General features: G+C 41.5%; 1 protein-coding gene across 2 annotated transcripts; it reads left to right on the top strand.

Annotated features, from left to right (window-relative positions):
• The first annotated feature begins 120 nt into the window (after positions 1 to 120).
• kmt5c (lysine methyltransferase 5C) lies at positions 121 to 14,105 on the top strand. 2 transcript variants are annotated; one of them, XM_079178403.1, is made up of 9 exons: positions 121 to 379; positions 828 to 960; positions 1,879 to 2,044; positions 2,245 to 2,354; positions 2,477 to 2,640; positions 4,240 to 4,259; positions 4,507 to 4,643; positions 4,785 to 4,930; positions 7,144 to 14,105. In XM_079178403.1, exons 2-9 carry the CDS (start codon positions 848 to 850, stop codon positions 12,477 to 12,479), a joined length of 6,192 nt encoding a protein of 2,063 aa, XP_079034529.1. In that variant the 5' UTR covers positions 121 to 379; positions 828 to 847; the 3' UTR covers positions 12,480 to 14,105. The 2 variants fall into 2 exon arrangements, with proteins under 2 accessions (XP_079034529.1, XP_079034528.1); XM_079178402.1 differs by having other exon boundaries at positions 4,785 to 4,942.
• Positions 14,106 to 14,543: the final 438 nt, after the last annotated feature.

Here is a 14,543-nt window from a genome sequence, read left to right as displayed (position 1 = left end):
GCGGCGTACGTGGGCGTGGTCTAACCTAGTTCGGTTGCAGCGGACATTGCCCATCAACTTTTGCTACCAGAAGAGCGTTGTGCAAAGCTAGTTAGCTAGCTACATAACATATCCATTTTAAAGCTAGTTTGTCGTCGTGCGAGGTGCGTTCCCGTCTTTTGTAATTCAGCTCGGGATTCGCAGTTGTCAACAAACCAACAAATTCCAGAAGTGACGAGGGGACTCCATTTTCGTACGCGGCAGCCCGGACTTAGCCTGCAAGACGGCGGAAAGCTAGGTGGTTGTGTTGCTAGGCTAACTTTCCGTACCAGGGCAAGCGGGCATCTTGCGATAAATTGTCTACCTGACGACACTTTCGTTGACTACAAAAGACTCCCAGGTATGTTTTTGAAAACCAAATTGCCAGCGTGCATCACTGTGAATGCACATTGCTTCACAGTTCGGCAACTATCTGATGCAGGTCATGTTACGTTAGCTGCTAGTGCTCCCATAATGTTAGCTTCTTCTCTCAGCTGATAACCCTGCATATCTTCCCAACAAGCCGACATGCTATGCTAATGTGCTATGTAAGCTAATGTGTGCTCGGTCACATTGCTAACTTTAACTCAGCGCTCTCATTAACTGGTTATTGTAAACAGCATATCGAATACTAATAAAACCGTATTGCATGATGGGATTTGAAAGCCTACTTTAAACAAGTGAGCAAGTAACTAGTTAACGCTAATGTTGTGTCAGTTGCAGACTGGATCTGCTAAGATGCACAACTCAAAGATGATTGAGGTTTGTTGTTGTTGTTGTCATAGCGTTACTTTGACCTGTAATTGTAGCATGCTGATGGTGGGAGGCAATGGACGGATGCACTAGAATGAGTGTGAAGGAGCTGTGTGAGACCGATGACCTGGCCACCGGCTTGGTGCTGGACCCTCTGCTGGGCTTCAGCACCCACAAAATGAACATCAGGTAATCTGTCACTCAAGACGCGTCACTTCAAACAGCATCAGGGTTAACAGGCGATCACCTCAGTATTTAAACAATTGGTTGTTATTTATTTCTGCTGGGTTTTCACATCGGGGTGGTATTTATTGCTGCTTTTCTTATTCTATTTATAGTTTAGTGGGCCATGTATGAGCATGTCATGACAACCAGACTCATCCTTAAGGGGTCTATATACAGACGCATACGTTAAAATGTTCTTTATTTGGATGTGATAGTGTGTGGAATCACACACTATCCTGTGTCTGTTGAAATGTCAGATCTGCAGTTCAACACAGTTGCTGTACACAGCCCTCCGTATTTACATGTAAGCTCTCTGACCAATTGTATGAGTTTGTTTTGATCATGCTCATCTTGATTGATGCTTTCTGCTTCCAATATATTGTGGCTCCTGTACACCTACAAGTGTTATGTGAGAAATGAGAATCCTCCAATAGAATGAGGATATTGTAGTGAGAAAGATGTACAAACAAGAATTAATCGTTATCTCTACATCATATTTCTGATTATCATTTAGCCCGTAACGTAGTTCTGTTTAACTTGTGACTGATATTATGTGTTTTGTTGTGTTCTCCCAGTACATCAAGTAATAGAAATGTTAAATTAGCAACATTCACAAAAATGTAAATCATAGAGAATCATTATTTAGTTATTTATTTAATCTTGTGTCTTCTTGGATCATACCAAAAATATGTTAACCGACAAATCTGAGCACAACAAATGTTACATAGTGATACAGTTTCTTGAAAGCTATATCTTAAATTTGAGATTAAACATGGCACCTTACACAAACGCCTTACACAAACACTGACTGTGATTAGACTTTGTCCTGTGACCGTTTCTGCTCTTCTTATTCCACATTTTCTGCTTTTCTGTCCTCTTTAGTCCCCCACCAGAGATCCGGCGTTGGGGTAACCTCAAAGAGACCCTGTTGCGCTTTCAGCGGATGCATGACTTCAATGCTACGTTTGAGGCACTGACAGTGGGTGAACCGGCTGGGGACTACTTTAATGCTTTGGGAGGCCATCGACAGGAGCTGCTGAGACAACATGTAAGCTGATGTGTAGGCTTACAAAGCAGTGTAGATATAAAATAATCACAGATTAAATGAGAAAAATGCATAAAAACACAGCATGACATTTGTGCTCCCTCTTTTCGTATCTGTATTAGATTCATAGAAAGCTACCATTGATTCCTGAATTTTTCACTTGACTGTGAGAACACAATCTAAACCATCTGTGATGTCTGCAGGTGTATCGCTACCTCAGTGCCTTCCTGTTGGATAGCGGTGTCAAGATAGAGTCCTGCGACAGATACTCCTCAGAGACCAACGGAGCAAAGATTACCTCCACGAGACAATGGTAATCACTGCTGCGTTGTATTAGTCACAGCTGCATGTCGCTGAACAACAGCTGCTACATTTCCTGGACTGTGCGTTACTTCTAAATTGAAACTATGTGACGCTTGAATTGTTGCTCCGTAGGTTTGCAGGAGAGCGGGTGGAGGTCCTGCTGGGCTGCATAGCAGAGCTGAGCCCCACTGACGGCGCTGTGCTAAGGGCAGGAGTCAATGACTTCAGTGTGATGTATTCTACACGCAAACGCTGCACTCAGCTTTGGCTCGGGCCTGCAGCTTTCATTAACCACGGTGAGTTTGTTATCATTCACGACTCATTCTTTCCCAACACACGCACACACGCACACACACACAGATTTACCAATTCAAAATGTGTCTTGCTGTTTGGAGTGCTTGCCTGTGAGTTTCATCAGCAACACTTTCACCTGGCTGGATTTTTTTTTTAAAGGCGCAGTCTGTGATCCAAATGGCAACAAAAAACAAATACCAACATTCTAAACACAAGATTGAAAGCTGCAGTCAACCTCAAACTGATTGACAGGTCTTTTATTACGTGTAGTCACACAACAAAACAATTCACTTTTTATCAATTGATTTCAGACAAACTGTACTGAAAGGCTCTTTCAGAAACTCACAAAATGCAGATTTTTCTTGTAAATTACTTTCAGTTTTATATCCAAATATTGCAATTTATATAGTCCAACTTATCTTATGTCATTTAAGCCGTGCAAGATGAATTTGTGGTTCCTAGAACAAGTGCTTAGGAGGAGGATTAGCACTAGATTGAATGTATTCCCACTACACACTGCAGATTAAACATGAAATACTCCATCTTGTTAAGTTATCTTCCATCTTTGACAAATGTCCTCCGTGAGTGTGTTTCATGAGCATCACTGCTCTCAACAGGACTAACCCTAACCCTAACCCTAACCCTATTTTGTCCATTATGTTCTAATAAAGCACGTTAATAGGGTGTTTTTGTTCAAAACAAATGTATTGTATTTCTCAAACTATGTCCAATTGGTAAATTATTGAATTAAACAATTGAAGTTTTAAATTCCAGAAAGGAAAGTTTGTTTCAAGAAATATTCAGATGTGTCAAAAATCCCAAATTTGTGAATTTCTTTTTAGTTTTTTTTGGTATTTTTAGTTGAAAAGTCTAACACGTCTATGTATTCAAGACTTGTGCAGTTCACCAATTTGCGTTCATCTTTTATTTCATGACGACTCTTACAATGTTCCCTGCAGCAGCAACAAGTATGTTTTGTTTTTTAACTAACTTTGCATCACAGAGAAAATGTGCATTAATTATCATAAATAATCATAAATATGGTCACAAATCACAAACAGCCCAGTGTAGAGCTGAAACAAATTCTTTATTAATCGATCGAATCAATTAGTCAACAACAATACGATGATGATTCATTGTTTAAGCGTAACTTCACTCGTTCAAGCTTCTGAAATTGGAACGTGTTCCGGTTTTCTTCATTTTCTATTTAAATTGTATGTTTTGGGGTTTTGTACTGTCACATAAAACAATACATTTAGAGAATCAATCTTAGAATTCATTACAGCAGATAGGCATAAGCAGCTTGCTCCTCTCAGACCTCGTGTCAGGCCGCAGACTAACTGAATCGTAATGTGTACGAACGGTCCAGTGAAATGTGAGTTCGTTCTTCCGTCCACTCAGAGGCCATTTTCCGGCAAATTCTTTTAATAATGTCTGAGAGTTAATCAGCTTAGCCTTTGAGCCTTTTGCTAATTACTTCAGTGCAAGCCAGCTGATCAACACAATACTGAGTCCTTTATTCATCGCTGGGGTGGATTTTAATAACTTTAAATCTTTTATTTCTGTGTTTTTCTCTCGTTGTCTGTTCTTCTGGGATGAAGACTGCAAACCAAATTGCAAGGTAATTGCCTATATTTATTTATCACCTGCACTAAAGGGATTTGACAAATGCATATGATTGTTGTATAACTGTCAAAATATAGTAACAACTATGATTGTGACACTATGCGTATTGAAAATAGTGTTCTAGGCACAGAATTGCACTCTTTCTGTGTGTTAACTGCTCTGTGCTAATGTGTCCCATGGGCCACCCAACCTTTGTCTTTGTCTTTGACTGTTTGTTTTTTCTCCCCTTTTCACCCGCCCAGTTCGTCCCCGGGGAGAAGAATATTGCATGTGTTGAAGCGATTCGACCAATCTCACCTGGGGAGGAGATCACATGTTACTATGGTGCCAGCTTTTTTGGGGAAGGCAATGAAATGTGTGAATGCTGCACCTGTGAGAGGTGTGTCCATCATTTCTTCCGACATTGTCTTTACTGTAGCTTGGTTGTGCTCAAAACTGAAGACGTTGTTTATCATATATGTAAAAAACTTTGCCACTATTTTAACCGACATTTCATTTTGTAATTTTAACTGTTGTTTAGGAACGGAGAGGGTCACTTCAAACACAAGGGGAAGCAGCCTGAATGTGAAGAAACAAAGGACCCTGTGGGGCAGAAGTACCGCCTGAGAGAGAGATATCTTCGTCATCACAGAGAGAAGAGGCCGATAATACAAGGAATACACTCAGGTATCTTTAAAGGTAACCGCTGGAGGACTTTCTCTAAGATAAGCTTTCTCAAATCCGTCAAAGAAGTAATTACAAATCAACAATTGTATGTACTGTTAAAATGAAAGTAACAAAATAAATATCAAAGTCAGCAAATTCAAAAAGAAGTGGCTCAAAACCAACTAACAGGAATATTAACTGTACAATGCAAGTATACAGTAGTAATGTCAAGAATAGCAGTTTAATAGTAAAAGCTCGACAGTCTGCTCATCACTTGTGGTTGTTGAATGCACCATCAAAAAAAAAAAGTAAAAGCCGTAAGGACACTGATCATTCGTTAAGGTCCAAAAAATGAAGACCATTCATTTGTATTTTCATGCTTTTAGCAACTAAAATCTAAAGTTCTTCACAATCCATTCACTCCGTCTCCCTGTTAACCATGATGGTTTGCTAATCCCTGGAACAATGATTTACATCCCATAAGATTTGTATGCAATGGGAATGTTGATTACTGCTCCAGTAAATAGGACGGACCTTGGATATGACTTTGAGATATTTCTAGTCCTCTCAGCACACAGAACACTTTAAAGTTAACGTTATGCTGCTCGCTGGATTCAAAGTCGATAACATTGCGTACGGTTGACAAACAGTAAATACAATTTGACAGTAACTGTTATGTTTAACAACACATGAAGCTAGCTACCTGGCCATGTCATGGTCCCCAAGTGAATATCAATATTTTCCCGAAATCTTAATTGGCATTGCAAGGAAGTTTTAAAGTCAATATCATTGTATATATGGCGTACGGTTGACTTTTTACAGTCTGTTTAACAGCAAGACTGGCTAGCTATCCAGCCATATCATTGTCCCCTGATCAATATTTCCATGAACAAATGAGAGGTCGCAGCCTGAAGTAGCGAGTTGAATAGCGAATGGGATTTGAGAGACGCTGGCTTATACTGTATGCATCAGTAAGTTCAAAGGGCCGATGTTCGTGAAGCTTGTGTGTAACAGTCGCCACCCTGTGGTGTTGAGATGACGAGGCACCAAAAGGACTACACTCATTGTTGTAAATAAGATATTTAAAATTATTTATGTTTTTCATTTAATGTAGCCAGCGCATTCATTTAGAACTGTGAACAGACAGTGTAACTGGAACTACTTAGTAGGTGTCAATACTTCATCCAAAAAAATACCGTTTGTATATTAAATACTGTTACCTTTAATTCTGAAAACTTTGCTTTTCTTGCATGCCCAAGAACCGAGGATGAAAAAAACTAAGAAAAGTGATGAATTCATTGATCCAGTCGTATGCTTACTACTTCCCAAACACCCTAACCCTTACTTATCATAAAGAGTAACAATTTAGACCACACACAAATAGTTTAAAACTCTAATAGATTCTGTTTATTTTCTTATCTTCATTTTTTATTCAAGATATATGTATGTAGGTGATATAGTTTTGATTAGATTGCAAGCGATCATCGATCGAGGAGCAATTTGGCGGATCTTTTCAAGCATGAGAGCTGGACATTTTATTTACAAGAAGCAGCATTTCCTTTGCTACAAACTGCACATACTGTAAGTTTGCAAGGAGTTGTAATGCCGCTTTAGATATGGATCAATAATGGAAAGTTTCTGTCCCGTTTTCTTTTTTTATTGAACTCTCATTAAGTGTCCCTTTGCTCTTATTTCCCTGCTAAAAAAATCTAGTAGAACTGTACTGTTCACTGTTGCTGTGATGTGTTTTGGGCCAATAGACATGATTGGTTGCTTCGTGGTAAAGAGAGAATATGTTAAAACGGGCTCAATATAATTCAGTCAGTGTCGTCTTTTTTCACCCTGATCACTCCCACACCTTTCCAAGCATCTCGTGCTTTGTCAGTCCCACGGGCTATCTTTCCATCCGCTGTGCAGTAAATGTCTTATGAGATAGAAAACTAATGATAGCAGTTTAATTAATTGGTCACTTAAATCACAATGTTCCTCCACTGTCATATCTTTGCAGGGGCTCTGTCATAAAAATCATACCCATGGCTAGGTATTTATTTGTAAACAGATGCTATTGGTGTATTGGAGTTTTTTTTGATAACTTAATTCATTAGAAATGTCAGTGTTTTCATCGCTTGAATAGACAGGATTTTAACACACTGCATATGTTGAACAAACACACACATTAGCAAAAGAGATGCTTTAAGTTCACCTGCTTCTTCTTTGTTGTCTTTCATTCATAGCCATCCCCTCAAGGAATTCCTTCACCCAGCAGATGAGGAGAAATGCCTTAAAGAACAGAAAATTTTGTCAAACAAAGAAGTGGAGACGAGAGCAGCACCGGCGATCAGGAAAGAACCCATTGAAATCCTCCACAGTCCAACTGTACCAGACACTTTTGTCCCAATTTACTCTGAGGGACCTCCAAATCAGAGTACGGCGCCACTCAGTGGATTTCTTACTCAAGTGTAAGGATCCAAAAGGCAAAGAAAGGGCATTGCTTCAACAACTGGAAGAAGAAAATCCAAAAGACAACGGGCTGAGTGAACTGAATTCGACTGGTGAAGAAAATAACGGCAGTGAGGTAAACTTGAAGCCTTTCTCCCTAAATTCCTCCATGTCCGTCCACCAGAAAAGTGGACCTGCAGCCAGCAGCGCAGGCCTCAATGGGAAATCTGTTAAAGTGGTGGATAGGCGGGTAATTCCCAAGAGGCACTCATCAAGAACAAGAAGCATGGTTGAAACCACGCTCACACATCAAACAGGGTCCAGTAACACAGCCAACACTAAAACTGTTTGTCACTATGTCGAAAATGACAAAACCTGCAGTGCAATAAAACAAGACAAGATGGAAAAAGCAATCGCAGAGAGTCAAAGCAACAAGTCCAGCAGCATTGAATCCTGCATCATCGACGAGGCTCGAAACTCAGCACCTGTGCCAACGGTGCCCAGGATCACCAGAGCTTCATCCATGTTAGAAGTCACCGATGGAACGAAGAAAGCCAGAGACAATCCACTGGTATCACTGAAGCAATACCTTACAGTCAGCCTAACAAGGTTATCAGTGTCGAGTGTAGAAGCAGAAAAGATCTCTGAAGACCAGGAAGGAGGAGTGGAGTTAAGAGGAAGGGCCAGGCAGAGCCGGTGTACCAGACCAGCACCTCTGATAGTGAGGTCAGAAAAAAGAGTGTCCAGATCTCAGCAGAGGCAGGAAGGAAGTTCAGATGTCTGCACAGCTGAAGGTAACAGAGGGGTGAGGGAAATGTTTTTCAAGGCCATCGATAAAGTACATGAAGGGCAGCTACAAGCAAGTGACTCTGTAGGTGATTTATCCCACAGAGAGAACGGGCGGGATGATAAGGTTATCGAAATACAAATAGCGTCAGAAGAAAAAGGTGAAATGCAGCAGGACATTGTAAAAAGTGAAATTGAAGAGCAGAAAGAAAAGAAAAATGCTGCATCTGCAATTGTGGAATGTAAAAGTAACACGGCCATGGAGGAAGTTAAAGAGTCAGAATGTAAAATAGCGCCCAGTGAAAAAACTAGAGGACAAAATAACCCACAGTGTGTTCAAAATAACATTGAGGAGGGAGTTGTTAAATTAGAACAAATGGCTAGGAGTGTGAGTAAACGGCCGGTAAGTAGGCATGAAGAAGATTTTGTCATAAAGCAGGCTAAAGTTTTGCTGTCTGATATTTTAAGAAAAGATAAATCCTTAATAGATAAAGGATTACAAGCAGATATTGTAGGAAGAGTGTTTTCTACCTCGGCCTCTAAAAAAGTGGAAAGTGCTGAGGAGGAAGAGGAACCGACTGAACTAAATGGAGGAAGGTACCATTGTTCAGTGCAGAGGAGGACTAAGAGCCGGCGAAAGATGAGGCCTCGAGCAGCGAAAACAAAAGCTAAGCAAGGCACCAAGCGACAGTTGAGCAAAGAAGTTCCAGCTACAGTGAAGACTGAGTTGAGTGAGTACAGTTTGCAGCTTCAGTCACCGCAGAGGCATAACGAGCCACCGGCCAGCCGCCTAACCCCACTACCTCATAGGTCCCTCATTTCAACAAAAGCTATCACTAATCTGTTTCCAGATACCAATCCACAGGCACACATACAGTCCAACATACCTCTGAAGAAACGTACATTTCGAAGTTCTGTGGAAATAGACTCTGAACAAAGTTTGACTTCTGCTTCAGATCAAGCTTCCAAAGAAGCCGCTGACCTAAATTCATCCGCAGAGCTGAGTCAGGGACCTACCACGTGTTCGGGGGAGAGTTTCAAAGGGAAAAGACATATTAAACGCAGGAAAAGGACAACAGAGGTCCAGAGGTTAAACCCCCAGAAGATCACAAAACAAAACTCCTTAAAGCGAGTGCTACGGTCCCGAGCTAATGAAGTTCAGCGAAGCCATTTATTGAGGAAAGTTCAAAAGTGTAAAATAGAGAGGCAAGATGAGGATGACATCGATAAAGATCACGCACCAGAGAGTGATAAGCTTGCAGAGGACAAACGAGCTGCTCAAATCCAAAAGCAGCATGAAAAACATCCAGCTCTGAATAGATCTCAGAAGAAAGATGAGGCGGAAACGTTAAGTCAGCAAAGTAGTTTAGGGGAGACAAAGCCAGGCATCGATTTCAAGATTCGGTTCAAGAGGAGGAGAGGGAGAGTATGGGAGATGCAAGGAGCAGGAATAGAAAATATGGCATTAAAAACAGAAAAGGGAGAGGAGTTGGTGACGTGCGACCCTTTTAAAGCTATTATGGATTCCGTATCAATTCTAAACATGGAGATGGAGGCCGCTCAGGCACACGTGCATGCTAGTAAGAAGTCAAAGAGCAGATTGCATCATTTGAAAAAGAGAGGTCAGAGGCTGAGTGAAAGGAAAACCACAAATGCATCCTTGGATGTTAAATTAGAAAAAGACCATAAAAATGCGTGTGGACCCAGTGAAACGGCCAATGACGAAGTAGAAATGAAAGAGAAGCTCGATAAGGAACTTCTAGATGAGGTCAAGCTGCTGCCAGAAAAAATTGAGAGTTGTAAAACTGACAGTGATATGTTGGTTGTAGGGAAAGAAACTAAAATTGAAGATCGTTTTGTAAAGAATTGCTGCTTGTTCGGAACTGGGTCACAGCATAAAATGGAGCCTGAATTGGATTCAAATGGTTTCCCGTTACCAGTAATTAAACTACGCAGAAAGACAGAGGATATTTGGGAGGTGGACAGCAAAGAGGGGCTTATACAAACTGAACTTAAAGTAGAGCCCAATGTTAAGAAAGAGGTGAAGGGTCACAATTTAGGGAAACAGAAGAAAGGATGTCTTGATATTAGCAAGCTCAAAGAAGAGTTCCCGTCACAGAGACTGAACAGCAACACGGCCCTTCTGAAAACAGAAACGCCCCCATTTTCCTTGTCTCTCTCACCGCTGTCTCTGTCGTCCCCCCTCAATGACAATAAAACCGAAGTGATCTCCTCGGTCGCAGATGCAATCGCTGAAAGGCCAGAGATGAACAGTGGAGGAAGGAAACAGAGGCACAAAATGGAGCGATTACGGAAGTGTGGTCCTGTTGAAACACCCACCACCTGTCTGAGTCACACTCTCCAACAAATTGACAACAGTCTCTCCAGGCTCTCCGAGGGCTTGTGTTCATCTCAGACTTTGGAAAAGCCAGCATGTTCCGGTGCTTCTAATTCTGTCATCCAGCCCCCGTCCCAGTCTCCTCCATTCACAACTGCAGATAACATGCTTTCCGGCGAGCCCAACTTCACGAACTGCTGTGATGATATTCTGGACTTCCAGTGTCTCAACTTTGAGGGGTATTATCAACCACAGAACATCCTTCCGTCTTCCCCATCAGATCTGTGTTCACTTGATGCACCAACGGATCCTTTCAGCAGTCCCCTCTCTCACAGCCCGTCTGATACGTGGACAACTGAGACGCCGTACCTTGGCCCTCCCAGTCCAGGAAATAACTTTACCAGTGAGGATCTGCAGTTCTTTCCAGGTCTAATTTCTTCCAAAAGTGACTCTGTTCCTGTGGAATGTGAAGCGAAGGATACCTCCAAAGACAGAATCCAATCCAACCCTTTCAGTTTTTCAGCTTTTGGCAACTCTGACTTCACTGCTAAGGATCGAATTCTAAGTAAAAATCCAGGAATGAGGCTTTCCAGAGAAGACCTCAGAACTCAGTCCTATCCTGTAGTCGGCAAGCCTCGGGTGTTCGGTGCAACACAGTCGTCTGTTACATCTCACACTCCTGTTACTTTAACCCAACCCTCCATCAACGCCAGGGCGAGCACCAGTCAATCAAAAGTCCAGTCGACCTTTAGAACCCAGGGCCCCTTCCATCGTACCATTCCTAGTAAACCCCAGTGTTTTTCAAGTACTCAGCCAAACACTGTCAGAGGAATGCCCCAGAGTTGCTCAACTAAATCCGTCCCGCCACCCCAAATGTCGAACAAATTCCTCCCTCCTCAACTCTTCACTGTGAAAAATCCCAATCCTCCTGACAATCCATTCAAATTCCATGAGAAAACCTCTACAGTTATTCACAGGGTGCTTAAGTATCAGGGGGGGACCCCTACTCAGAACTTGTACAGTGCACCTTGTAAAGATGCCATGGCTGCTGGCAGCCCTATCATCGCATCCAGAACACTCGGTGCAAAATCAGGTGCTATTGAGAGGAACCCGCAGAGTCAGAAACTATGTGTCGGTACAGACTGTCACCACAAAGACAATGTTTCTGTTCATGGATTTGGAAAAGATGTCAGCCATCTTGGTTCCTCCAGCAACCTCAGCAGGTCCAACCCTCATTTCAACAAACCCATCCCCTCTTTCCCTCAGTCTTTTATTAAAAGTAGGATGTCATCTGACAAACATGACAGTGGTGAAACCAACATGACATACAAAAACCTTTCAGCGCTGCCAAGACCTTTCTTCTTCCCTAGCAAAGTGTCTGACGGTTATTCATCGCCACACAACAAGAAATCCACTCCGTCGACTTCAGACAAGCACCAGCCATGTTACACTCAGCAAGACCCTTTTGATTTTAGCTTCGGCTCGTCTCTTCCGCCCATGCCTCAGCACAACAACCCCCAAGTGGCCCACAGTACACCTTCTGGTACGCCAGCACCAGCAAACAAGACTCAGTCCTCAACCTCCTCAGCATCTTTCCCTTATGGCTGTCAAGGTCCTCCTTACGTACTGAACTTCAGTGGAGACCATTCATTGACCCTGGGCCTAAGGGATGGGGTTGAGGGTTACCCAGGATTAGGCTCGACAAACTACACCTACCATTGTCTGATGGAACCTTCAGGCACCCAGGGGCGACTGGTCCTCGAGCCCTGTGGACCCCAGTCGTCTAACCCAGCGTCTTTTTCCTTGGGTGGATTTTCAGGGCTCAGAGGTCAAGACGAACAGTGCAGGAAGGACATGCAGCAGCAGTGCCAGCCCGGGGAACACCAAGGCACATCGCACTATGGACCTGTTCCATCGTCTCACTCCATGGGTGCCACAAAACCCAAGAGAGTGAGGTTAGTGGTGACGGATGGCACAGTAGACTTAGATCTCCAGTACTCGGATTGATTCCCGCCCCCCTGGTGTCACTGGATCCCAGAAAGCGTTCGGATGGAGGGATTATACACTATCAGCTACAATATGTTTTCGTAAACACTGTAATTCATAGTTTACCAGTTATTAAAGCCCGCTGACTGATTTCTAAATCATTATTTTGATGGACTGTTAATGTATGAATGGCTTGTACAGAGTTTTATGTAAAGCGGGCGTATTAGCGTGGTTTAACTACTGTAGGATTTTTTTAAAGAAATTAAATATCCACTACAATTAGCTGAGAATACCAAATTATGCATACAAAATGCATAAAGAAAACAAAGCATTAAATATATTTGTGACTAGGAGTTTGAACTCACTGGCCCTGTAAGCCCTCTTACTGTACTGTAACATAGCTGTATGACTTTTTCTATTCCACGTATGGCAGCAGAGACGGGAGCACCATCATCGAATGTTGGTACTTGGTTTGGTTGGATTTGAAAAGGCAGCTTTGTGCCTCGTTCTTTAATATGTTCTTGTGACTTTTTGAAGCACCTGTTGAAACAGTTCACCCCCCGTTTTTATACTCCCAGTAAGATCTTTTCTCACTATGTGTGTCTAACTCTGTGCGATTGTGTGTGTGCGTGCGAGTGTGTGTGCGTGCGAGTGTGTGCATGCAGGAAAGTCTTGAGGGATCAAAGTAAAGTGTGTTGTCGTACTGTGACTGTTGCGCTGCCAGATTTTTAGTGAGATCATTAGTCATTAGTGCATCAATGAAACGAAAGGCTTGTGCATGAACGGTGTACAGTGAAATGATTTCCGGTCCTGAAATGATATATATTCTAGGACAACTCTACCGGGTGAAGACATGAACTGCAGCTTTTAACAGCTGCTCCTTTTGAGTACTTGATGATGAGTGAGTGGGACAAACTACAGCATGTTTTTTTTCAGGCCAGTTGTGCTCAACGAATTGAGGTATTGTACAATGTCTTTTTAATGGGAGTTCCCCCAGTTGGAAACATTTAGATATTACTCAAGAAATCTGACAATCTTCTTACAGAGTAACTCACTTTTGTCCTTTTTTTTATTTGGTCTTTTTTCAAAGGAGTTAATTGTTATGATACATAAAGAACAGAAGTATAAGTTATGCATCACCTGCAATAGTTCCTGTTTTGTTGTCGCTGATGGAGCTACACATTCATAGATGTTTATATTGTAAGCAGAGTTATTCGCTGTAGATTGTGGAAGTCACATGAGCGTTCCCCTCATGTCACGATGGACTCGATGTTGAACCCTGTGGACATCGGTTGAGTGTTCCGTGTGACTGCACAGCCTTTCATTACCATCATGTTCCGACTTGATAAGGAAAGGCCAATTATTTATTTTAATATCCTCATCCTTGAAATGGTGCTTTAATGTAATTTATATTTCACATTGATTGTTCAAACTATTAAATGTTTTTTATTCTTATTTAATGGGACAAAATACTGAACTGAATATTTACATTGAGTATTTAATTTCACAGCCTTTGACATCCTATCCAATGTTTCAGTTGTTACAGGTTTAACTTTCTGTCTTTTTTCTAATTGGCAGTTAGTTTGCTGAAAGTCTGCTGTAGAAATGTACAAATGTAGCCTATATCATTAAAGACACTTAATTCTTTTTTTGTATGTTGTGTCATTGACTCTTTTTAATATGTCATTACCACAGCTGTCCAAATCTAGTGACATATCTTTCAATAGTATTTAACGGTGTCCCTCATAATCAAACAAAGTACGACATCGTATTTGTATTCCGAATTGGGCTTCACTTAAGGATTATTTTCATTATTCATTAAGATGCAGATTATTTTCTTGATTCATCTGTTAACTGTTTGGTCTATAAAATATCACAAAATGGTAAAATATGACATATTTCCTAAAGCCCAAGGCAGCATCTTCAAATTGCTTGTTTTGTCTAAAATCCCAAAGATGATCAATTTACTGTTGCATAAGGCAAAGAAAATGAAAATGTATTAAACTATTAAATAGCCGTGGTGGAAAGTAACTAAGTACATTTACTAAGTACTGTGCTTGATCACATTTTCTGTATTTACTTGGA

The sequence above is a fragment of the Pholis gunnellus genome, assembly GCF_910591455.1.
Source record: "Pholis gunnellus genome assembly, chromosome: 17".
In the NCBI taxonomy this organism is placed as follows: domain Eukaryota; kingdom Metazoa; phylum Chordata; class Actinopteri; order Perciformes; family Pholidae; genus Pholis; species Pholis gunnellus.
This window is presented reverse-complemented; position numbering and strand designations above follow the sequence as displayed.